The 24224-nt window shown below is 35.6% G+C and overlaps 1 protein-coding gene across 3 annotated transcripts in view; it reads right to left on the bottom strand.

Moving 5' to 3' along the window:
- The window catches only part of phf24 (PHD finger protein 24), a 73101-nt gene that overhangs the window by 4365 nt on the left and 44512 nt on the right, over positions 1-24224 (bottom strand). For 2 of the 3 annotated variants that reach the window (XM_030148976.1, XM_030148975.1), the window contains exons 6-9: positions 22526-22728; positions 19903-20069; positions 10856-10888; positions 7474-7551 (exon numbers count right to left, since the gene is read on the bottom strand). In XM_030148976.1, the coding sequence (XP_030004836.1) occupies positions 7474-7551; positions 10856-10888; positions 19903-20069; positions 22526-22728 (481 nt within the window). The remainder of the gene's footprint in view (positions 1-7473; positions 7552-10855; positions 10889-19902; positions 20070-22525; positions 22729-24224) is intronic. The other variant, XM_030148977.1, reaches the window with a different exon arrangement.

Here is a 24224-nt window from a genome sequence, read left to right as displayed (position 1 = left end):
AATTGTTACTCTTTTTTTTTTTTTTTTTTTTTTTTTTTTTTATTATTATTTTTTTTTTTTATTGGTGATAGTTAACAAGACAATGTGGACAGAAAAACAACAACACATAAACAAAAGGAAACTCAAACAAATAAACAAACAAAAAACAACAACAATGACAGAGTATTGACAAACAACGTCATATTACAATGAAAAAGATCAGAAATGTAAATAGCAATATGATAATAATAATGTTAACATGATGATAATGATAACAATAAAAATATTACTTTCTAATCCAAAAAAAAGGAAAAAGGCAAGGGGGGGTGGGGCTTGGTTGAAGAGAGAAAGAGGGGAGGGGAGAGAAAGGGGGAGAAAGAAGAGTAGGTGGGAATGAAGGGGAACAGGGATTGTGGTTTGTCTGTATATGGAGGTAGAGAGAGAGAATGAAGTTAATGTGGATGATGTCAATTAAAAAATGTTTGTTATGGGTTGGATGTGGTCTGATATGTGGTCCTGTACATGGCTGTGGTTTTGGTTACTGCTTTGGTACGAGTTCTGGGTGGACTTTAGATAATTTGTGAAGGGGTTCCATGTTTCCTCAAAGGCTGATATACTGTTTGTTTTGTAGGCTGTTATTTTTTCTATTGATATGTGTTCTGAGAGTAAATTTGTCCAGTGGGTGATATGGCAGGAGTGTTTTGATTTCCAGTTTTGAAAAATGATTTTCTTGGCGATGGTCAGAGAAATTAGTAATGGGTTATTGTGTTTAGTTGGAATTGTAATGTGTGTCAAGTCCCCCAGCAAACAGAGCGTTGGGGATGCTGGGATTCTGCAGCCCAAGATACACGAGAGTGTTTCTGTGACTGTTATCCAAATGAAAGAACTGGCTGGCAAGACCAGGTGGCGTGAAGATAATCATCTGTGTGACCCAGGGTGCACTGTGAGCAGATATCTGTGCTAATCAGCCCCATTTTAAACATTTTCCCCTGAGTGATGTGTATTCTGTGAATGGTTTTATATTGTATGAGTTGTAAATTTGTATTGGTGGTCATGGAAAAGATGTTTTTATTGATTTGTATCCAGAAATCAGGGTTGGGAGGTAAAGCCAAGTCCTTTTCCCATTTGGTGGTTGGGAGTGTTATGGAGGTTTCTGACAATGAAAAAAGTTTATACATTTTTGAAATTATTTTTTTGGGGGTTGTAATTTTAAAGATTTCTTCACTTAAATAAGAAGACTGTAATATGTTGTTAGATATGTTGATTTTAGATTTAATGATGGATTTTAATTGTTGGTATTGGAGGAATTGGTCTCTTCCAACCCCGTACTTCTGGATAAATGTATTAAATGATATGAACTGGTTATTTTCAAATAAGTGGTGGAGGTGAGTGATGCCTTTGTGTTGCCATGATGGAAAGTAAACAGGAGTGTTGTACAGCTGGAAGTCTGGGTTGTGCCAAATTGGGGTGAGCCTACATGGTGCCAGTGATGATTTAGTGATTTTGTGGGCTTTCCACCAGGCTGTCAGAGTTGAGGAGATTGTGATGTTGTTGTAGTAGTCCTGTTTCTTGATTGACTGTGGTAGAAATGGGAGGTCTGAGAGTGAGGTAGTTTTACAATGATTCTGTTCTATCTGTAACCATGCTATACTGTGCTTATCTTTATGGATCCATTTGAGTAAATATTGTAATTGATTTGACAGGAAGTAATACAGAAAGTTTGGTGCTTCAAGGCCGCCCTGTGGTTTTGAGTTCTGTAATGTTGAAAGTGAGATCCTTGATTTTTTATTTTTCCAGTAGAACTGAGTTGTTAAAGAGTTTAATGTTTGAAACCAGTTGTCTGTGGGAGTAATGGGGAGTAATGAAAATAGGTAATTAATTTGTGGGAGGGTTTTCATTTTAACAGTTGCAATGCGTCCAGTGAGAGTAAGTGGTAACTTGGTCCATCGTTTAAAATCATCTTCTATGGTTTTCAGCAGAGGAGTATAGTTGAGGTTAAACAACTCTGACAGCCTGGAGGAAATATTAATGCCTAAATACTTAATATTGTTACTCTTTGAATATCTGGGTTTTGCCTGATAGCAAACGCTAATGGCTCTATAGCGAGGGTGAAAAAAAAGGGAGATAGCGGGCTTCCTTGCCTCTTTTCACTTTAAATGAAGCAGACAAGAGACCATTTGTCAGACCTGAAGCTGAGGGGTCCTTACATAACAGTCTATTCCAGCTCACGAAACCATGTTCAAAACCGAATCTCTTCAGAACTTCAAACATATGTTCCCACTCAGTTCCATCTATTCTAATGCCTTTTCAGCATCCATAGAAACAATAGCACCAGATGTTTGGTCAAAATTAAGGTGATGAATAATACGAAGAAGGCGTCTTGTATCGTGATAAAAATTTGCGACCATTTATAAATCCTGTCTGATCTGTCTCTACAGCTGAGGTCACCACATTCTCTAGTCTATGAGCAAGCATCTTCGATAGAATTTTATCAACATTCAGGGGGCTAATCGGTCTGGGTACCTATTTTTCTTTGCAATTAAAGTTATAAGGTTATGAAACAGGAACTTCAGCAAACTGCCCCAAATGTTAATTTTGTGTAGGTACTAGGTGGCACTGTTTGTAGGAATGGGAAAATATTCAGCTGTTCTGGAAGGCAGTATGCTTAAGTATTAGTACAGCAATAAGTCAGCAGGTAGCAGTAAACCCATTTTTATGTCTGCTAGGGAAGGTCCCTGCTTTTCTAAAAGAAAATGAGGATGTGACCTAGTCACTTTTAATGCAAGCAAGGAAAGCCATAATGGTAAAATGGGTTGGAGAAGACCCCCCCTTCCATTCCTATGTGGAAATCACTGATCTCAGAAGGTGTGATCCTAGTAAAACTAGAACACTATATTAACAAAACAACTCATATTTTCCTGCAGAAATGGAGGAAGCCACTGGAACTTTTGGGAGTGCAGTATGATTTAGACTTAAACATGGACCTGTCAGTTTTTGTTTTGTTTTGCTTTCTCTGCTTGTCTTCCTTTTCACTTTGATTGTAAAGAAATAATATTCTTGACTCACATACTTATGTGTTGTATTTCATTATACAATACAAGTTACTGTGCAAACATACTGTACTACCTCAGTGTGCTAGTGAAGTTATATTGCACAAGTATATATTACAAAAACCAGTCTTGTAGCATCTTTGTAATTTAAATTTTACCAACTGTTTTTTTTTTTTTTTAACTGTTTGTAAAGTTGTCAAAAAACTTAAATAAAGAGAATTTTCAAAGACACCTTTTAGCTCCTGGGACTGCAAAGGTAGCTGTAGAAAACAGGTTGAAGTTCATTTGCTCCAATGACAAAACCAGAAGGACAAAGGAGACTGTCACCCCTCACACTGCAGGCATCTGTGTTGTATATTGCACCTCTGAATTCATCATACTCTTTTTGTCTGCATATGGAACACTCCATGGTCAAAACAGACAAATGTATGCCAGTCAAGTGGGGAATATTTATGTAAATATTACTGCATTTCTCTGCCTAGTCAAGTGTAACAGGTCTGTAAAGCCAGAGGGCATGAAGGGTTTGCATGAACTCTTCTGACATTAATTTGCTAGAGAGCTGACGTGATTTCAATATAGTAACTCCTAAAAGTGAACAGAATAATATATAAATCCCTCACACATAAAAACATAACAAATAATAATGTAACTCACAACATGATGATATTGTGGCACAACCAAACAAACCAGTTTTGCATAAAAACTACATTACACAAGGTACCAATTATAATCAATGATGAGTAATGAGTTTGCACCATACTGATTAATACACAGAAGATGCTGTGCTGTGTTACACTAGTAGGCCAATTAGAGGGAGGATGAAGTATTTTGTTTAGCCCCTGGGACAAACAATTTTTTTAATGGATTTAAAGTTAGGTCAGTTAAGCATTGTACTGCACTTTACTGTAAGTTTCCAAGTTGTTCTATCAGAAGTGCTTGCCTGAAATGTGTTATATAGTGGACATTCCTCTGATTTAAGGCGAATGTCCAAGACAATGTTGGACAATTCCACTCACCCACTCCATGATGTGCTGGTCAGTCACAGGAGCATGTTCAGTGTTAGACTGATACCACCCAAACGCACCACTGAACCACACAGGAAATCTGCCTGTGGCCATCAGACTGTTTAACTCCACCTTATAACCTCATAAATATAATTACAAACAATATTTTTGCACACTTTTTTCTGTATATTTCTATAATTATCATATTGATATATACCGTCTAGTACATCTTGTACAAATTACTGTTTTAATTGTGTCTCAATAGAGTGTTTTAATATGTATATTTGGTATATATACATATACTCTATAGCATGGGTGTCAAACTCATTTTAGTTCAGGGGTCACATTCAGCCAAATTTGGTCTGAAGTGGGCTGGACCAGTAAAATAATAATATTTATATAATATTTTTAAAAGAAAAATAAATACAATTTTAACAATATTATGCTTCAGGTTATCATTTACACATGTTCAATACAACTTACAAATCACAGTGGAATAAAAATACAAATAATGTGTATTTTTGGTGTCTTATAAGCCCATGTAAGGGCTGGGCATGTTTTTTATGCAAGACACAATAATAAAAACATTCATTCATTCATTCATTTATTCATACATAAACCTTTAGTAACAGGCAGAATATTGTTAAAATTACTAGACATTTCAGGTTGTGCATATTTGTTCAGGTTATTCATGTTTTGTTTTTTTTGTGAAATGATTGTTTTAGTGTATATACAGGAAAATTATATTTACAAAGACAAAAATTTCGAGTCATCATTATTTATAAGTTATTATGATAGTATTTTACTGATCTGACCCACCTGAGATTGAATTGGTCTGTACATGGAACCTGAACTAAAATGATTGTTAATATTTTAAGTGTAATTTTTGTGATTTTGTAATTTTTCACAAAGGCCTCCAATGAGTCAGATTGGACTCTTTGGCAGGCCATATGTTTGACACCCCTACTCTATAAATATATTTATGTTTGTATATTTAGAGCTTTCTTTTTTTCTTTTTTTTTGTTGTATTGATAATTTCTTTCCTGCTACTTTTAATTATAGTTGAATGGAGCAACTGTAACACAAACACAATCATTTCCACCTGGGATTAATAAAGTACTCTGATAAAAAGGGAAACAAGAAGGGTTATTTCACAAAATAAATTTGAATTTAAATTTAAATTTAAATTTGAATTAACGAAAGTGAAATCATCCCTATGGCACAAGAATCTACACTGGTGTCAATATTTTCTGCAAATGCCATAGTTTTGGAGAAGAATCTTGACCCTACTGGGCACAAATGTCTTTGCTAATGCCACGTTTCCACTACGTGGAACCAGCTCGACTCGGCTCGGCTCAGCTCGACTCGGTATTCCTGGAGACCATTTCCATTACTGGATACTACCTACTTTACAGTACCTGGACATCATAGCGATGCGGCGCATTATTTCCGTGTCGTCTGCTCAGAGAGTTGCTGAAAACTCGCTCGTTGCGTGTTGTCTCGTCTGAATTTTTACGTCGGCCACCAAAGACTGAATCTCCCCGACCGACCATGGTGTAGTTTTGGGCTGTTATCATGTGGATTAATGTACCGCTATATTTACTGTCCACTTCTGTTTTTTGTAAAACGGCGGGACACAGAGAAAACTGTCTGACCAATCAGTAGTCTGCAGTGTTATACGTCACGGTTTAGTATCGCTTGGAACCTCAGCGGAAGTGAGACCAAAAAAACTAGTAGCGGGTACCAGATTCCAGGTCCTTTTTCGTAACTGAAACGCAAAAAGACTGAGCCAAGTCGAGTCGAGTCGAGCTGATACCACGCAGTGGAAACGCGGCATAAGATATTCATCCACTCTTCTGTGAGGGCTGATGTTCGACACCTGACACTTGTCCTTTGGGATGCCCCCAACTGGTGATGGACTGGGACCAGACCAGGATACTTGAAGTGATGCTATGGGTCATTGTTGTGCTAAAACACAATTCTTTAATCAAGCTGTCACATAAAGTACACCATGTTCTCCTTCAAAATCGTTCAGTACATTGTGGAAATCCATAATTCCATTACAACACTTCAGCCTTCCAGCACCTGTAGCACTCATGCAGCCCATGTCTACTGGACCCCATCAGACCTAATCAAGCTCATGTTTGTTTCATGACATGCTGCCAGTATGTCTGGCGGCACATCTCATGGTCTGATGACACTAAGATCCTCCTGTTTGATCTGAGGAGGCACAGTATGTTTGCCCACAACCTGATGAACAGAACAGAGACAAGTCAAACACTGTGGTGGTGGTTCATCATGATCTGGGGCTACATGAGGGCTGCTGGTGGTGGAGAACTCCAAATCATTGATGGAATTATAGATTTCCCCTTTGAACAGAAACACTTTAAAGGAGAAGACGCTAGCTTGCATGTGAAAACTTAGTTGAAGAGCTGAATAATTCTAAGCGAGGGTGCTGTGAGGGTTTGTTTTTTCAGCAAACTCAACTGTCTTTGTTTTGTGGAGCAGCAGGTGAATAAATCAGAGTCTGGATAGTAAATTTAAGGCTAGTGGCTCTAATACAGGTGTGTCAAACATGCGGCCCGGGGGCCAAATGCGGCCCTCAAAAGGGTCCAATCCGGCCTGCGGGATGAATTTACAAAGTGCAAAAATTACACTTAAGATATTAACAATCAAGGATGTCGAAGTCGTTTTTGTTCAGGTTCCGCATACAGATCAATGTGATCTCAACTAAAATAATACCATAATAACCTATAAATAATGACTCCAAATTTTCTTAGTTTAATGTGAAAAACATAATATTGCATTACATCTATAAATTAGTAATGACAACTCCAAATTTTTCTCTTTGTTTTAGTGTAAAAACTTACAGTAAATGATGAAAATATTAACATTTTAACATATCCTTTAATAATAAAATGGGAAAAACCTGAAATTTTGAAAGTGAAGTTTTAACATTATTCTTCCTGTTATTAAATATTTTGTGCCTTTTGTAGATCCAATGCGTAATATGCATGTATAAATGGTAAGTTGAGGTGTAATATTGTTAAAATTGCAGTTATTTTTCTCAAGAAATTTCTGTTTTTTTTTTTTCAGGTTATTCACATCATTTTTATTTGGATAGTTTGCAAATGTACATATTTTTATAATTTAATTTTGATTGCAATAAAACAAAGAGAAAAATTTGGAGTCGTCATTATTTACAGGTTATTATGCTATTGTTTTACTGGTCCGGCCCACTAGAGATCAATTTGGGCTTAATGTGACCCTGGAACTAAAATGAGTTTGACACCCCTGCTCTAATACAACAACTTGGGAAGTTAGAGTGAAATCATTTCTAAAGTGCAAAGGGTCTACTCACTTTTAGGACTCACTATATTTAATCCACACAACCATATTTGAAGTAAATGCACAAAATATAGATGTAACAAAGGACAAACCTGTTGTCGTCAGTCTTGCTCCTATCACTGCCAGAACTGGCCGGGCTGCTCTCACATATAGGGCCCACATGGCTTATACTGGAAGGAAAAACAAGAATAGTGACAGAAATATACAGCATGACTTAACACTTGACAGAGGAGCAAAAAAATCTCCTGATGGTTTACGGTAGTTTTGCAGTTTTTCATGATTAATCACTGATCCATAAACTTCTTAAACTATGTGCACCAGTTAACACCTGACCATCAATGACTTAAAAGGGTTCTCTGTGGTATTGATATTCCAAACCCTCTGCAGAAAGGGGGAAGTCTGGAACCAGAACAACCAGTGAGTCAACACTATGCATCCACAGACTGTATCACTCACTGAATAAAGTATAAGACTCATTGATAACACTTTATAAGTACACACTATGAAGCATTAGTTACGCATTAATAAATACTGAATTCATCATTTATAAAGCATATTTCTGACATGAATGCTCATTAGTATCAAGGTTATAATAGTTTTGGATTTTTCATTATAGTTTATTTTTATTTAGTTTTGACTTTTTTTCCCTCTAATTCAGTTAGTTTTAATTAGTTTTTAGAGCAGGTTTGCAAGTTTTAATTAGTTTGGTTTTTTTTCTAAAAGCCTAGTTTTAGTTTTTTCATATCTTTTCTCTTCTTCTCCATCGTATTCAAATAAATCCCATACAGGACTCTGCTGCTTTCTCCCAACTTTAGTCTCCATGTTTCCAGGTAGAGTGGGGACCAGAAGACAACTGTAAACGACAAGTGACGGAGCGTTAAATATCATATGGTGCCAGCAGCTAAAATTGCTAGAGCGAAATAAATCGCTTTCATATCAATCCGACATTGACAAAGACAAAAATGAAGGAAATTTTATCCATAATTTTTATCTGTTTTAGTCAGTTTTGTAAGCACACAATACAGTTTCAGTTAGTTATCGTTCTTTTCTTTTAATTATAGTTTTTATTTATTTCAGTTAACGAAAATGTTTTTACAATTCTAGTTTTCGTCATTTCGTTAGTTTTCGTTAACGATAATAACCTTGATTAGTATATGGTTTAATAATGAGTAAAACATTTTTAACTGTGCTTATAAACCATATACTAATGAGCATTCATGTCAGAAATACGCTTTATAAATGATGAATTCAGTATTTGTTAATGCTTGACGAATTCATAGTGTGTACTTATTATAAAGCGTTACCGACTCATTGTTTAGACACATCTAGATTATTATTATAGGTATCGTCAAGTTTTTCCCTTCAAACTAAAAATCATAGTCGCTTACAGTGACAGTTACTCAAAATACCACTGTGCCTTATAATTGTCTCATCTAAAATTAGTATACATCATAGCTCTGTTAGCTCTTTTTTTTTTGACAGAAAACAGCCGCGGTAAAACTACAAATCTGTTTTCTGTTGGTTTGTGTTGTCAATAGTTGCTCTAAAGATCTGTTTGGAATTCTCCAAACAAGGTCAGAATTGTCACAGTTTAGTCTGAACAAACGGCTACTTCACAAAGATAATAACATCACATAATAACTTTATACCTTCATAAGACTCAAAATCAAACTCTTGCGAGTAGAAGAAACACTGCAACTTCAACATCAAACTCTATTCCTTTCATTTAGAACTGTGGAGAAAACAACAGTGCTTCTAGTTTTTATCACTCAGAGTAACTCATTACTTCCTCTAGCGGTCACATAAATCCCCCAGCCCCAGTTCATATCTTTATAATGCCAAACATTAGTGTTTTTGACAGAACTATGGATCTCCTTGTGGTAAATAGTAGCTTTTTAAAAATATTTGAAAGCAGAAATATTAAATATGACCCCTTTAACCCTTTCATGCAAAGTGGTCACTCCAGTGGACAGTTATTCTCCAGCTGTTCTCTTGTTTATTCATGGGTTTTGTTGTTTTAGTTCCATATCAGCCAACACAGTGGACGCTTATATGTCATCCACTGCATACACTGCAATTCATACCATTACTGTAACTTTCCTGTCCTTGATAAACCTGATCTGCAGTAACATATTTGAGTGTAAATCAATTGCTAATTGTTATTAGGCTGTAATTAACAGGTTTTTTCTGTTTTTTTTGTTGTTTTTTTTAACAAAAAGTAGTTTTTTTGTTGCATATTATCTGAGTGAGTAATAACTAGTATTATTGTATGTTAAAATGTGAGAAAACATCAGATCAGGAGCATTAAAAATGTTTTTATTTCATAGTTTTCACACAATATGACAGTAAATTCATGTTTCTTTGCTTCAAAATTTTTTTTTTTTTTTATCTGTTCTGTTGTTTTTACATATAACCTGTGCTGCTACTCATTCTGTTTGGGTGCTCCCTCTTGGCCAGGTTGTTATTGTAAATGAGAATCAGTTCTCAAGTAACTTACCTGGTTAAATAAAGGTTAAATATTAAAAAAAATAAATAAATAAATAAAACGCATGGTGTCCAGCTGAGTGGACATCTTTGTAACTCCATGAAAAATAGGTTCATAAAAAAATTTCAATCACATTGTTTTTTTCATGCCTAAAGAAGAATAAAAACACTCAGGAAAAAAAACAAACATCTTGATTAAAATTCTCATAATTCATGCATGAAAGGGTTGAACTCATAGCAGACTTGGATTTAAATACATTTTACCAGTTCATGAGGGAAGTTCCTTGCTCTATAATTTGTGGCACCACTTAATGTAAATAGATTTTCTGTTTAATGTTGAGCATGATGGGGATACATAGAACACAAAGAAAGACAAAATGACATTACCTTTTACTGGAAAAATAAAATCATCTACACCTTTTGCACATAAATTATGAATCTGGAGGCTCTTTGCAGAAAACATAATGACTGATGGCTTCAGACAGCTGAACTGGGAAGTCTTTGATGCAAAAGAGCAGAGTTTTCTGATTCATTTGATATATATATGTGCTATTTAAAAGCCTGAATGAGACTGCAAGTTTTTTTAGTAAATGCATGGACCTTAAGTGCAGAGTGTGCACTCACACCCTTTTGGTCCACAGTGTCCTCTTACATAGATAAGTAAGGCTTTTAAAGCGAAGCCCTAAAGAGAACAAATGGCTTTCTTTTGATCCCTGTAATTAGACGCCAGCCTGCATCTTATCCATGCCTCAGTATTACATCCCTAATCATATGAAAGGTTCATAGTCTGCTCATTAAACTCCATTCAGGGTTGCATGCTTCCTTGATTACTGTATGTTTGTAAAGAGCTTCAGATCAGAGTTTCTCTTTTTTTTTTAGGGGGGGGGGGGGGGGGCTTTTTTCATGGCATGAGGTTTACATCTCAAATAAAGTCGAGACTGTTGCAGTGAGGAAAGAGAGACGAGCCATGCAGTGCTGAGTCACACTCACCCACAATTCATAGAGGAGCAGAGTCCCATGAGTCTGTGGGGAATGCCGCATGTCAGACAGAGTAGGTGAAAGGGATGGAATGGTACAGCACACAGGAGATGTGACAATGCAGAAGGTTAAAAGCACTTTCAGGCATATGCACGCACACACACACACACACAGATCAGTGCTATAAATTTGGTTAATAAAGTGCATTTAGGTACTGTGTCTAAGACCATATTCTTCCATCGTATTCCAGAAGAAAACGATGCTCCAGTTTATGTCACTTAAACCATTTTTAACATCTATAGTGTAATAAAGATAACTTAACCCTGTAAAGCCTGAACCATTAAATCATTGACAGAAAATTCCAGTTGCTTGAAACTGGAGCCTTTATTGGTCCTTCTGAATAACCAAAAAAAAAAAAAAACAACTTTTTTAAATATCAATTTCAATGTATGATTTTTAATTTTGTATCATATTTGATACATCAGGTCTCAGTGATCAAATCTTGCTATTTTTGAACAACCAAAAACATAATATAACACAAACGTGTGTAACAAATTGGTAATTCCTTTTCGAAATTGGCAAAGCTCTGCCTCTTTCCTCATTAATGACAGTCTTGTAGTGTCACTGGAAAGGCCTCTGGTGAATGAATTCCTCTCCCCTGGTGGATTAACCATCTTTTGCATGTATCTAATTGTATACATCAGGATTTTAAAGAAAAAAAATATCACACTGATCATGTAGAGGGCCTCAAAATTCATGTATCAAATATGATACATTTGGCATTATAGGGTTAACAAACAGATTATTTGCTTATATGTTACAAAATCAATGAGTAACTGTCCTTTATTGGTGTATTTTTACATTGTGATACAGCTACTTAAGCTAAAAATGCTAAACAACCCTGTTAACCCTCCGGTATCCTGGTGCACCTTTTAGGCACACTTTGCACTTCGTGTTAAAAAACTTCATATTATTTTTCACAATTTAAATATGGTTAGAATTCAAAAGTTGTTCATTTTTGCATAATCTTTAAAATTCTGGCCACCAACTAAAATTTGCACACTGTAAACAAAAGAAAATTACAAGACTAGCATCTGTCTCCCAAGTGTGCCTAAGACACACTATTTCTTCCATTTTACATGTCTGATTAGGGCTGACCTTGGTTTACAAAAATAAAATCAAATTAGAGCAGAAAAATAAATCAATATATATTTAAAAGTTTGATTTATAAGTGTGCCTTTTTTTGCAAACTTGGTGACAGATGCTAGTATTTTTGAACATTTGACCTAGCACCAAAAATAATAATGCAAATTAACCAGTGTTGGCATTAATCATTGACATGTGCCAGGCTGCAAAAATCAAATAATATGTGATCCACTTTTTATGTAGTATATTCAAAAATATTTATTTTTTGTGTTTTTTGCATCCAAAAAAATGGTTTGTTTACATTACAAATGCGGCATTTAAAGGGTTAATAAATGTGACAATTATTGAGTATTTGGTATTTTTATTTATGGCTCAAGTTGATGAAATAGAACAAAGTGTAAAAGAATTAAAAGAAAAACTGTATGAAATTTTTTTTGACATTATTCCACAAGTGTGCCAAAAAGGCACACTTGGTGCTTAGTAAGGGCCTTGCTGGACGGGATACCGGAGGGTTAAAATGTATGCAAACACATACCAACCTCTTCAGAGTTTGTCAGAACCTCTAAATAGAACTAACAGGTAATGATACGCTCTAAAATGTCCCATTTAGTCTTTGGTGTGATGCTTTATAGCATACTTCAATCAGAAACATCACACATTAGCTATCCACTTTGGGAAAAAAGATAATGTTTGATTTCTGCCAAGGTTTTTGTCTGACGATGTTGTTTTATCCACTAGGTAATTTTGGAAGCCTTTACGTTGTTGTAGTGTTGCAGTGGATTGCGTTATATATTGTAAAATACATCTAAAATGTACTCTTTGCTTTGATATAGTCTCAATGAAAAGGCAGAATGTCAGCTGCAGGTAAGATCTATGGAATATGTTGTCTTTTTAATAACAGATTTATGATGTTGTGTCTGTTCATGTAGTCACCTAAAATGCATTTTCTGTTTGTCTCATCTGCATTTCAAAAGAAATTTCAATCCAAGCTTTGTTCACTCAATACCCGGCATTTTATTAATAGCAGGGATTCAAAGCAGCCGGAAGCTAACGCCATGTTGGGACTGCCAGCCCAAATTAGTTTTATGGTATATCTGTCCAAATTGATTTATGGACAGTAAACTAACAGATGTGTCTCGATCCGGACACTCAAATTAGATTTCAAAGTTTCTTTTTGCATCAAATCCGGAGTGACATAAGTGCTGAGAAGCATCCATGTTGCTTGTCACGGTCACGACAAAGAGAACGACATGGGCGATGACAATCCATGAAATGAACGGTGACGTCTGCTCGTACTTTGCTGGGAGGCTTCTGTACAGCCGAACCCGGAAAGCCATTAAAAGCTGTCACGATGTTTGTCACGCCTACGTCATGACCACGGCAACCCACAGAGCTAGGTCGGTGATGTCTGGACACACAAATCTGATCTGATCACTTGTAAATAACAGTGCGGACAGTCTGTCTTAAAGATCTGATTTGAGAGACAAATCTGATTTGGCTGCAGTCTGAACAAAGCCTGAGTGCCTGCTAAAGACATCTGAATGGCAGCACAGAATATTGTACATTACTGAATGAAAACATTGCTTTAGTGCCTTAATGAGGTGGAACTAGCATAAAGAAAAAGTAATCAAACAAAAAATAAACTGATATAATTATATAAACTGATGCCTAAGTAAATTTAATTGTCTATCATAACTTATTTCCATCAAGACTTAATTTTAGTATAATTTAATAACGGGAGAACAGTGTTAATCACAGGCTTCAAAAGAGAACTTTTTAATTTTTCAAAACAGATGTGTGCTATGTTTGTGGCTTCCATTCCAGAGATTCCTTTCTCTGAAAATGTGCAACAGAACAACAGAGAAACACCATCGTAATATCTCAGCCTTGTTTCAGTGCCCAGTCGTATTTTTAGTATCAGTGCTGCAGTGTAAAATAATGAGGAGATAAAGAGTAAAAAACACACAAAGTTTGCAACTACAGCTCAAAATGCATCTAAACTGCGTTTGTTTGAGTTTCCAGCTCAGCCCAGGGAAGACCTCACATGTCTGTCTTGATCAGGGGTGTCAAACTCATTTTAGTTCAGGGGCCACATTCAGCTTAATATAATATAAACTGGGCCGCACCAGTAAAATAATACAAATAATAGAATAAGAACTGATAAATAATGTCAACTCCAAAGTTTTCTGTATGTTTTTGAGTGAAAAAAGTAAAATTCTGTCATGAAAATGTTTACACCTACGAACTTTACTTGAACATAACATGAACAAATATGAACCTGAAAATTCTTACGAAAAATAAGTGCAATGTTAACAATTTTACACCTTAATTTATCTTTTATACGTGTGCATCACAATGTACAGATCACAGTGGATCAACAAATACACAAAACATTTAAAAACAGGCAGAATATTGATAAAATTCCACATTTCAGACCTTCTTGTAAAAGGCCAGTCTGTAAATATAACCATTTTTGTGTAATTTTACTTTTTTTTTTACCCTAAAACAAAGAGGAATATGTGCAGTTTTCATTATTTATAGGTTATTATGATAGTATTTTCCTGGTCTGATCCACTTTAGATTGAATTGACCTAAAATGATTTTAACACCATTGATTGTTAATATCTTAGTGTATTTTTTGCATTTTACAAATTCATCCCAGGGGCTGGACTGGACTGTTTGGTGAGCCAGTTTTGGCCCGCAGGCCACATCTTTGACACCTGTGGTCTTGATAATCACACAGTAAGTGGTTGTGGTATGTCAAACAAGACGTGGACACAACCCTGTAAGAACGGAGTGGTACAATTCTTGTGTAGAAGCTGAAGTCATTTTAGATCAGTTCTGGAATAATACTGTCATGATCTTGTTCAGTGGAGATAATGTCATGAGCGCTGTTTTAAAATCCAGAAATTATATAAAATATAATAGTTTATGGCATATAAAGTCCATTTTATAGCATATTCTAATGGGCTCTTGCAGAAAATAGAATTATTATTCACATATAACCTGGACTTATCTCATGGTAAGATCTCATTCTGTTCCATTAGACTAATACTCTTCATTCCAGAAAGTACTAATGCTGCAAAGACAGATGAAAGGATCAAAGGGTTTTATCATTTGTTGTGTTGGACTAGAAGTAAAGCTGTGCATCATCTGCAAAGTAATGGCAATGGATGCTGTTAAGAAACAAATGTCATAAGTAAAAAAAAAAAAAACAACAACTTTGTCTTCACCTTTGTCTTTCTCTCTCTCTGGCCAACAAAGCTTAAGGTTTTCTATTCCCCAGCTGGATTTTACATTCAGATGAGACTCAGATGTCCCAAAGTTTTGGCACACTTGTATAAATACTTTCATCTAAACTCATTTTAGTTCAGGGGCCATATTTAGCCCAGTTTGATCTCAAGCAGGTAGGACCAGTAAAATAATGACTTAATAACCTATAAATAATGACAAATCCAAGTTTTCTTTTTGTTTTAGGACAAAAAAAAACCCAATTAAACTATGAAAATATTTACATTTTACCAAAAAAAGATGTGAATAACCTGAAAAAACAGAAATTTCATTGGAAAAATTAGTGATATTTTAACAATATTATGCCTCGACTTATTATTTATACATGTACATTTACATACAGTGATACGTAAACATTTGGTAACAGGCAGAATATTGTTAAAATTTTGGAGTTTGGAACTAAAATTTGAACAATTTCTACAATATTCCATCTCTTATTATTAGCACAACTACAGATCACAGTGGATCCATAAATGCACCAAATATTTAGTAACAGGCAGAAAATTGTTAAAATTGCACATTTCGGGTTATTCATCTTTGTTTTTATTTATGTATTTATTTGCATTTTATTGTGAAAGAATAGTTTTGTAAATGTAAATATTTTCACAGTGTAATGGTTTTTTTTTTTTTCACTTAAATTTTTTCCACATAATTTTTCACAAAGAAAATTTGTAGTTGTCATTATTTCTGGGTTATTGTGTTATTATTTTTACTGTAGATCACATTGGTCTGTATGTGGAACCTGAACTAAAATGATTTGGACAACCTGGACTGTTCAGGTTAAATTTTGCACTCCTTACCTCCTCCTAACCTTTGGCGGGCCAGATTTGGCCCCCGAGCCGCATGTTTGACACCTGTGATCTAGATAGAAGTGTCTCAATATGATGTTTTATTTTTTTGCAAGTTAAAAATGGGTAGTTTGTATGTGTGTGTGTGTGTGTGTGTGTGTGTGTGTGAGTCTGTGTGATGGGTTACTTAATCATGGTTTCTTAAGAAATTGTTCCTTTTTCCTTTCTTTTACCAGGGTCTGAACTTCTCTGGATGTAAGAGCAAACAACAAAGAGACAAATGTTTTATGTTAAAGAAAAAATGTGACACAAACACCTTCTACCTTGGCATTTTGTATCTTTAGAATAAATCCAGTACTCAGTGAACAGAGTCTGTCTCTATCACTTTCTCTGTTCGATGACTAATAGAGTAGAAGTCCAGTCCTTTGTGTTGTGTCTCCAGGAACTAACTTATGAAGAAGCACTGTATGTACGTGGGCAACTGGGAGAGACAAATAATTCTGTATCCTGTTGGAGTTGTACCACCATTTACACATACAGTATGATGTCTGTCAGTTTAAAAGATAATCTTCTGAGCCAGGAAAGTCACAGTTTATGGCAAAGATAGTAAAGAAACATTTAGTTTTGAGTTAAACACCTCAATAGACTGCATCTCACATGCCTGTGATACACATGGACAAAACCAGAACCGCCACTGCCTTGGCACATTTTACCTCTGTCTACAGGAAAAAAGTAAGTATTAACCCTTTCACACAGTGGTCACTACAGTGGACAGCTATTCTCCAGCTGTTCTCTTGTATATTCATGGATTTTATTGTTTTAGTTCCATATCAGCCAACACAGTGGACACCTATGCATCATCCCATACATTGCAATTCATACCATCACTGTAACTTTGCTGTTCTTGATAAATCTGATCTGCACTAACATGTTTGAGTGTAAATCAGTTGCTTGTTATTGTTAATAGACTGTAATTAACCATTTTTCTTAAACAAAAAGGTTTTTTTTGCACATTATCTCCATAAAGCGAATAATAACTAATATAGAGTATGTTAAAATGTGACGAAATACCAGATTAGCAGCATTTTTTAAAAAAATTATTTCATAGTTTTCACTCAGTATATCAGTAAATACATGTTTCTTTGCTTCAAAAATTAAATGCATGATGTCAAGCTGAGTGGATATTTTTGCAACTCCATGAAAAATAGGTTCATAAAAAAATTTTCAATCACATTGTTTTCTTCATGCCTGAAGAGGAAAAAAAACACTCAATAACTTGATTAGGGTCAAAACACAATATTAAAAATCTCTCTGAATTTTAGAGCAGTGGTTCTCAATATTTTCTGTTGGGCCCCCCTTTGGAGCACAAAAAATCTCCAAGCCCCCCTCAACCCAAACAACATTGTACCTGTGGTGAAATTATAACTTTTATTGAAAGAAACATCAGTATCGTTAGAACACTTTTTACTTTTCCTTGAATAATTTGTTGTGCAAAGTAAAAATAACTTCGATTTTTGATTGAACTATATAAATGACCTCAACAAAACTGCACCCTGAGACATTATTTTTCCAATTAAAAATAGGAAATGTGTAATTATCTTACAACTATGACAATAAGGTAATTTTTTTTGTAGAACAACAAACAAATTTTGGTAACAAAGATGAACATTTTAACAATATCAGTGGCTGTAATGAGCCTGTTTCCGTTGCACATTTCAGAACATTAAAGTGCAATCTGTACAAACTGTGCAAAACCAGAAACATTGCACATTTTTCTTTTCCAGTCCAATCCTTGTCCATTGTCCAAACCTAAACTCTTGGTCTAGTCTTGTGACAGATCACTATGGCAGTAGATTTGTTTGTTGTACGTCCCTAAAATGAGTCCAGGGTGCTCCAACGCTAAAACATTAGTTCCACCTGCCACATGTTCTAACCTGAAGAAAAAAAAAACAAAACACCAAGGAATGATCCTATGCCCCCCTTGGAAAGCCTTCGTGCCCCCCTCGGGGGGGCCCGTGGGGGGGCCCGCCCCACAGTTTGAGAAACACTGTTTTTGAGACAATTTGACCCACATTTTTACTTTTAAATTCATTTTTGCTTTAGTTGGACCATAAGGGATTATCCAAAACAAGGAGCTACTTTATATTGAAATAAATGTTGGAATGGCAATCATTTAAAGTTCGCTCTCTGACTGGACATTCCTGTGTTTTGACCCATCAAGGTTCTCATAATTCATGCATGAAAGGGTCAAAGGAGTACAGATGTGAAAACCATTCCAACTCTGGTCATGTTGAAACTGCAGACACGTCTTCATCAGCTATGAACAGATCACGGAAAAAGACACTTACTCAACTCTCTACTCAACTGTATTTAAACAGCAATTTAAAAACAACACAGTTAGCCAAAGGGCTGTACACAAACATAAAAACTAAATAAAGCAAATGAAACACATTAAAGAATGAATAAAAAAATTAAAGCAATTATATAGGGTGTCCCATAAGTCTCCATACATAGGAGACATAATACATTCCATACATATATGGTTCTAACATGTATTTCTTTATATTTCAGATAACCCAAAGAATGCATTTGAATAAAGAGCAACGAACTGAAATCATCCTGATGGCCGGTTCAGCAAGCAGTCGTATGGTTGCAAGCACATTTAACAGAAAACATGGGACGAGTATCACACACGACACTGTGGCAAAACTTAATGTCAAGTTCAAAAAAACAGGAAGGGTTTTGGATCAATTTGTTCCCGACAAAATGGCAGTCATGTAGAGCATATTATATAAATAAAAATGGTTTATGTCAAGTAACGTTTATCTTTCCTATGTATGGAGACTTATGGGACCCCCTGTACATTAAAACAATAACAGCCAACCTCTCACACTGAGTTAAAAGCCAGAAAGAAAAAAAATATGCTATAATGATATCACCTCTGTGACTTTCTGGTGTTTCATCTATTTACACATTTTTGTTGGAAAGATAAATAGTTTTACCACAAACAGTGACTTTCTTGACAATGTAAAATTATCTTTTAACCCATAAAGACCAAAACATCCATAATCGACTAAAACCATCCACTGATCTAAACTGTTTAATACCTGTTGATCCAATATTCCAATCAATACATGTAAATAATTGGTATAAAATGGTCATCAGATATGACCCATTTGGACATTCAGAGGCTCCGTAGTGACAGTGGAAACACCGTCATATTCCACAACATTGATTCACTAGTAAAACCCATGGAGTTTCATCAATGACAGTGGATGGACACACTTGGTTTATGTTCAGTTAATGATAGATTTGACTGAAAAAGTCACTTTTTCTGCAGTTTTCTCTGTTTTGATTTAATAACCCTCAACTTTAATCTGAGCTTTTACTAACATCTACATGATCAGTGAATTAAATATAGGAAAATACATGATTTATCCTCATAAAATCCAAAATACAGAGGATAATATTATAATAAATGGTGAGAAATCCCTTAAGAAAAGGTTAGATACAGAGAAAATTTCATTTGGGAACTGACACAAAAGTAGTGCCGGGTCTTTATAGGTTAAACTGACAAACATATGTGTAAATGATGCATAATTTAAAGGGGCTCAAAAAACTTGCTTGTCTCTCACCATTTTCTACAATAAAAATAATTCTTCCCCACAATAAGGTCCCATGGGGTACAAACAGAAGGGGTGGGACCACAGCCCTCTACTGGTTTGACTGATACAAAAATATTATGTAACACTAAACTGTGTTGTCGACGTGTTACTGATGAGACATGATGAACAGTTTTGGTCTTTTCTGATTTAGCTCTGATACTGAACTCACCTCACATTGCAGGATTGTGAGTCTTTGTTAACCTTGTGGAACCAGGACTGCTGGGCTTGACGGCACTCTGCTCTTGTAATCACACCATCTTTGTCCAAGTCCAGACCCACAAACACTGACCGTGCATTGTCTCTCTCCTTGGCGGTCAACAGACGCACCAATGAGTTCTAGGGGGGAAGAAAAAAAAAAAAAAAATCAGTCGCTGTGAGTAGGTGGCCTGAATGTAGTGCCTAATAACTCAATTTTCCTTTTATTATTTCGATTACTGTAATTTGCAGCCCTTGCAGAGGTATTTTTAGGGCTGAGTTCAATGGCCTTAATCATTCTCAATCATATTAACACTGCCTGACATAATCTGCAGGCACCTCTTTACCTCTGGCTACCACACACTCAACACAGTCCACAAATTGCAACTGTAATCCCCAAAGCTGAAAAAAAAAAAAAAAACAGAAGATGTGACTGGTTCTGAGGTGATCAACAGACTGTAAAAATGAATCATTTAGAAGGTGGATGGCAGCCAAAACCTTGGTTGCATTTGCCCCTGAGGTATTTTATCAAAGTAACCTCAGCATAATGTATTCTGTGACCCATGTTTCTACAGCATTCTGAGGTTGATTAGAGTGTGTTTTGGCTGGCAGAGGAAAGGGAATTTTTGCCAAATTCTGCAAGAGTCTCTTATATAGAGAGCTGTTTCTTTAATGCTTAAATGTACCTTTAGTTAACATGTAAAGAGGAATTTTTAAATGCATGTCATCACCATAGTGGTTAAGAAGAAACCAGCGAACTGACAGGATATTTTTTAAATAATAATGGAGTTTTATTTGCAATATATTATTAGTATTACTATTGCTTCGACCAGAATGTGTATTTTTTAATTTGTGCATAACATTTTTTTAGAAAAAATGAAAAAATCCTAAAATATTGTATGTCTGTTTTTACAACCAGGAGAAGGAATATCCCCCAAGTCTCCATTTTACCGACACATTTGAAAAGTCTAATTCTGCTATTTTAACTTTAAGATTATTAAATGAAATAAAAGAAAAATCCTTTATGCTTTGATCCCTTTACTAGTTTCACATAATCTTCCATTTAATTTTACATATCTAATATATATTTAGGGACCAAGCCGAGAGGGCAGAGGGCAAGGCCCCTATTGTTTTTCGTTCATTTTTCATTATTATTATTATTCCGTGCCACTTTGAACTGGATTTTGACCCCCTAAACATGCTCAAAAACTCACCAAATTTGGCACGTATATCAGGTCTGGCGAAAAATTTGATAAAATGCAAAAATTAACCCTGTAGGTGCCAAAATCGGCTCTCTAGTGCCACCTATGTCAAAAAACATGGAAACCGCCATAGCGGCTAGCAGGAATGTCCGAGAGACATGAAACCAACACCAAAATGTCCATTACATCGAGCACTACAAAAAATGTAAGGACGCCATGAGCTATCTCCAACAGTAAGTTGGCAAACTGCCTTTCAAAGTAAAACCCTCAAATTAAAACTGGTCTGAGGCCGTTTGTCATATTGGCTTCTGAATAGCACCAAAAGATAGAGTAAATGGACGGATGCAAAATGGAGGAGGCTGGTGTCGGGACGGAGAGGTGTGAGTGGAGCGGAGGTGTCGACGGTCACGGGAGGCGGAACACGCGGGAGGTGGAATGCACGGGAGGCAGAACGCCTGGTGTGAGGTCCCGCCCAATGCTGCTTGCAGCTTTAATTAATACATGGCTTTTATTTTATTTTATATGCTTTTATTTATGTCATCTTTCATCCTTTTACTAATTACTATTTTATAACTATAACCCACTGTTTTGTTTCTTTCATTACATATCTTTAGATTAATTCATGTTTTTCTTTAGTTTTTGGTTACTTCACATTTTGTGCACCTCACGTCGCACCATTTGGAATGAAACATACTTTATAAATAAAAATGTTGCTTGCTTTACCTACCACCAATAAAAAATCAAATGAGACTTAATACATTGGAGGCAGATTCTGAAAATAATACTGAAAACTTTTTGTCAGTTTTGTCAGGTTTGAAACAATTTTTAAAATAGTCAAATAAAATAATATAATTTTTCCTTTTAGTAGCAATAAAATGTAACCTACAATTGCACTTTTTCCCTAGTTTTTATAAGAGCCAAATTGACTGGTTAAGGCAAAACAATAGCTTACAACAAAGGAGATTTGGAGGTAGATTCTGTAGGTATGGTCAAGAATGTTTCCTCAAAATCCCAAATATTATAGCTTTTTAAAACAAAATGGGCACAGGATTATTTAACCTCTGTCTGTAGTTGCAGTTAGTTCACTTGCTAACAGTAGCTGATATAATATTAGCTGTATGAGCCTAGACTGTCACATCATAGAAACCAAGCATTTATTCTTATTTTAATTCTCAGAAACTACAATAAACTACTTCATAATACAGGTAGTGTTTCAATTTCACACATTGTTCAATTACATCTTAAGTTTGACTGATGATACTACTGTTTATCTCACTGAAGACTGTGAAGAAATAATCATTAAAATGTTATTTAGTGAACTTTGCCAAATTGGTGATATATTTGAATGGAACTAGTATCAGTAAAAAAAAAAAAAGTCAACATTTTCTTATTAACCTCTGTGCGAAACTTTCTCAACATCGCCAGAGACTCAAAGTAGAGAAAGTCAGACCACTCAATATGACCCTTCTTCTCAGGATCGAGCGCTGTGAACTGGGCCAGGACTTCCTCTTCTTGCTCATCAGTCAGGTCTTTATCAAACTGCTGCTTGGATACAAAGTGGCGGTACTGCAGCAGCTCATCTGACACCAGGCATGACTCTACGGAGGCAAGAAACAATTCATCACATCAGACCTAATTAGTCACAGAGCAGTCTTCCAGATATAATTAACTTCTGGTGACTCAAAGGCAAGACCACCTTCTGATGGTGTAGAAGTGAATGCCTTTGGAAGTGTTGATGGTTGTTAAGGGTTTTCAGCCTCATCTGAGGCTGAATAATTCAATGAAAAAACAACAACAGCAGTGATTCTTGAAGGGTGTATACAATTGACTTATCTGGGAAGTCAATTTGCATTTGGATAAGGAAGGTTTTACTGTCATTGCAGTTACACAGTGAAACTGAAAGTGTATCAACTCACTGTGTACATGCATTCAGCCTTATACCAGATCCGGGTTAGGACCACCCAGAGGTATGGGAGCTGCATCCTTACTTTGGTGACAAACCAAAGACGTAAGATGGTACACTAATGCTCAAAAACATAGTCCAAAGGTTGCTTAAGTCTTGTTTCTTCACCACTTGAATTCAAATATGCTAAAACGCAGGATCACACTCAATCAGGAGATTGCAAAGGTACAGCAGGTGGCATTAAAAAAACTGTTTCAGTGTTATTCTGTCATCTACCCTCTCTATGGCATTTGCCACTTGGTTGTCATACAGGGTGTCTCATCTGAAATCTCTTCCAACACAGAGGTCAAACATGTGAGCTACTGCAAAACACCACTGAGTTAAGTGACCTAGGTAATCTCCCACTTTGAATCTAAGAAAGAAGGGCTCTCAAAATGAGAAGGAGAGCTGGGACAAGTAAGAAACCAAAAAAACACATTACTTCCATGCAGAATCAGAGGACAGTTTTTCACTGTGTCATATTCGAAGTGCACTTGTCTGATATGTCAATTTACTTATCTCTGTTATTCCAAAGATGGTACATGTGGAGAAGCACTTTAGAGCTGTTCATAAAATCTACAACACTGACACTGACAAAGAGAAACATCAGGGAACTAAAATCACAGTAAAATGGACAGTAGTCATTTTTGCCACATGAATATTATCTAGATAGTGTTCCTCTATGGCTGATGATCATGTGGAAGTCTGTTTGAGGTTGATATTGTCTAGACTATACAACCCTGGATGACTCCAAATGGAAAGATACTGACCACAAATGGACTGAATTGTATTGTGATGAAAGGGTTCACACACTTATACAAGGTACACGTATTATATTGACTATACAAAGTATGTATATCTATAAATTATATACATTATCTAAATTCTATCTAAATCTAGATATAAAATATAATCTAAATCTAAATATATAAATTTCGCAATTTCTAGTGAAGGTAGATAATATTGACGTGGACATTTGAAAAGTAGCTAGAGAGCTAAAAATGTGTAGGCACTGACACTGAAAGTTAATAATGGAATTTTTCCCACTGATGCTGTTGCAATGTGAAGTTGCTTTTTAGCAGATGAACTGTATGCATGGAATTGTTTGGCAAATGTAGGTTTAATTGCACATAAAATGGAAATAAACAGCAT

The sequence above is a fragment of the Sphaeramia orbicularis genome, chromosome 12, assembly GCF_902148855.1.
Source record: "Sphaeramia orbicularis chromosome 12, fSphaOr1.1, whole genome shotgun sequence".
Taxonomy (NCBI): Eukaryota; Metazoa; Chordata; class Actinopteri; order Kurtiformes; family Apogonidae; genus Sphaeramia; species Sphaeramia orbicularis.
Note: the sequence above shows the minus strand (reverse complement) of the source record. Positions and strands in the feature narration are given on the sequence as shown.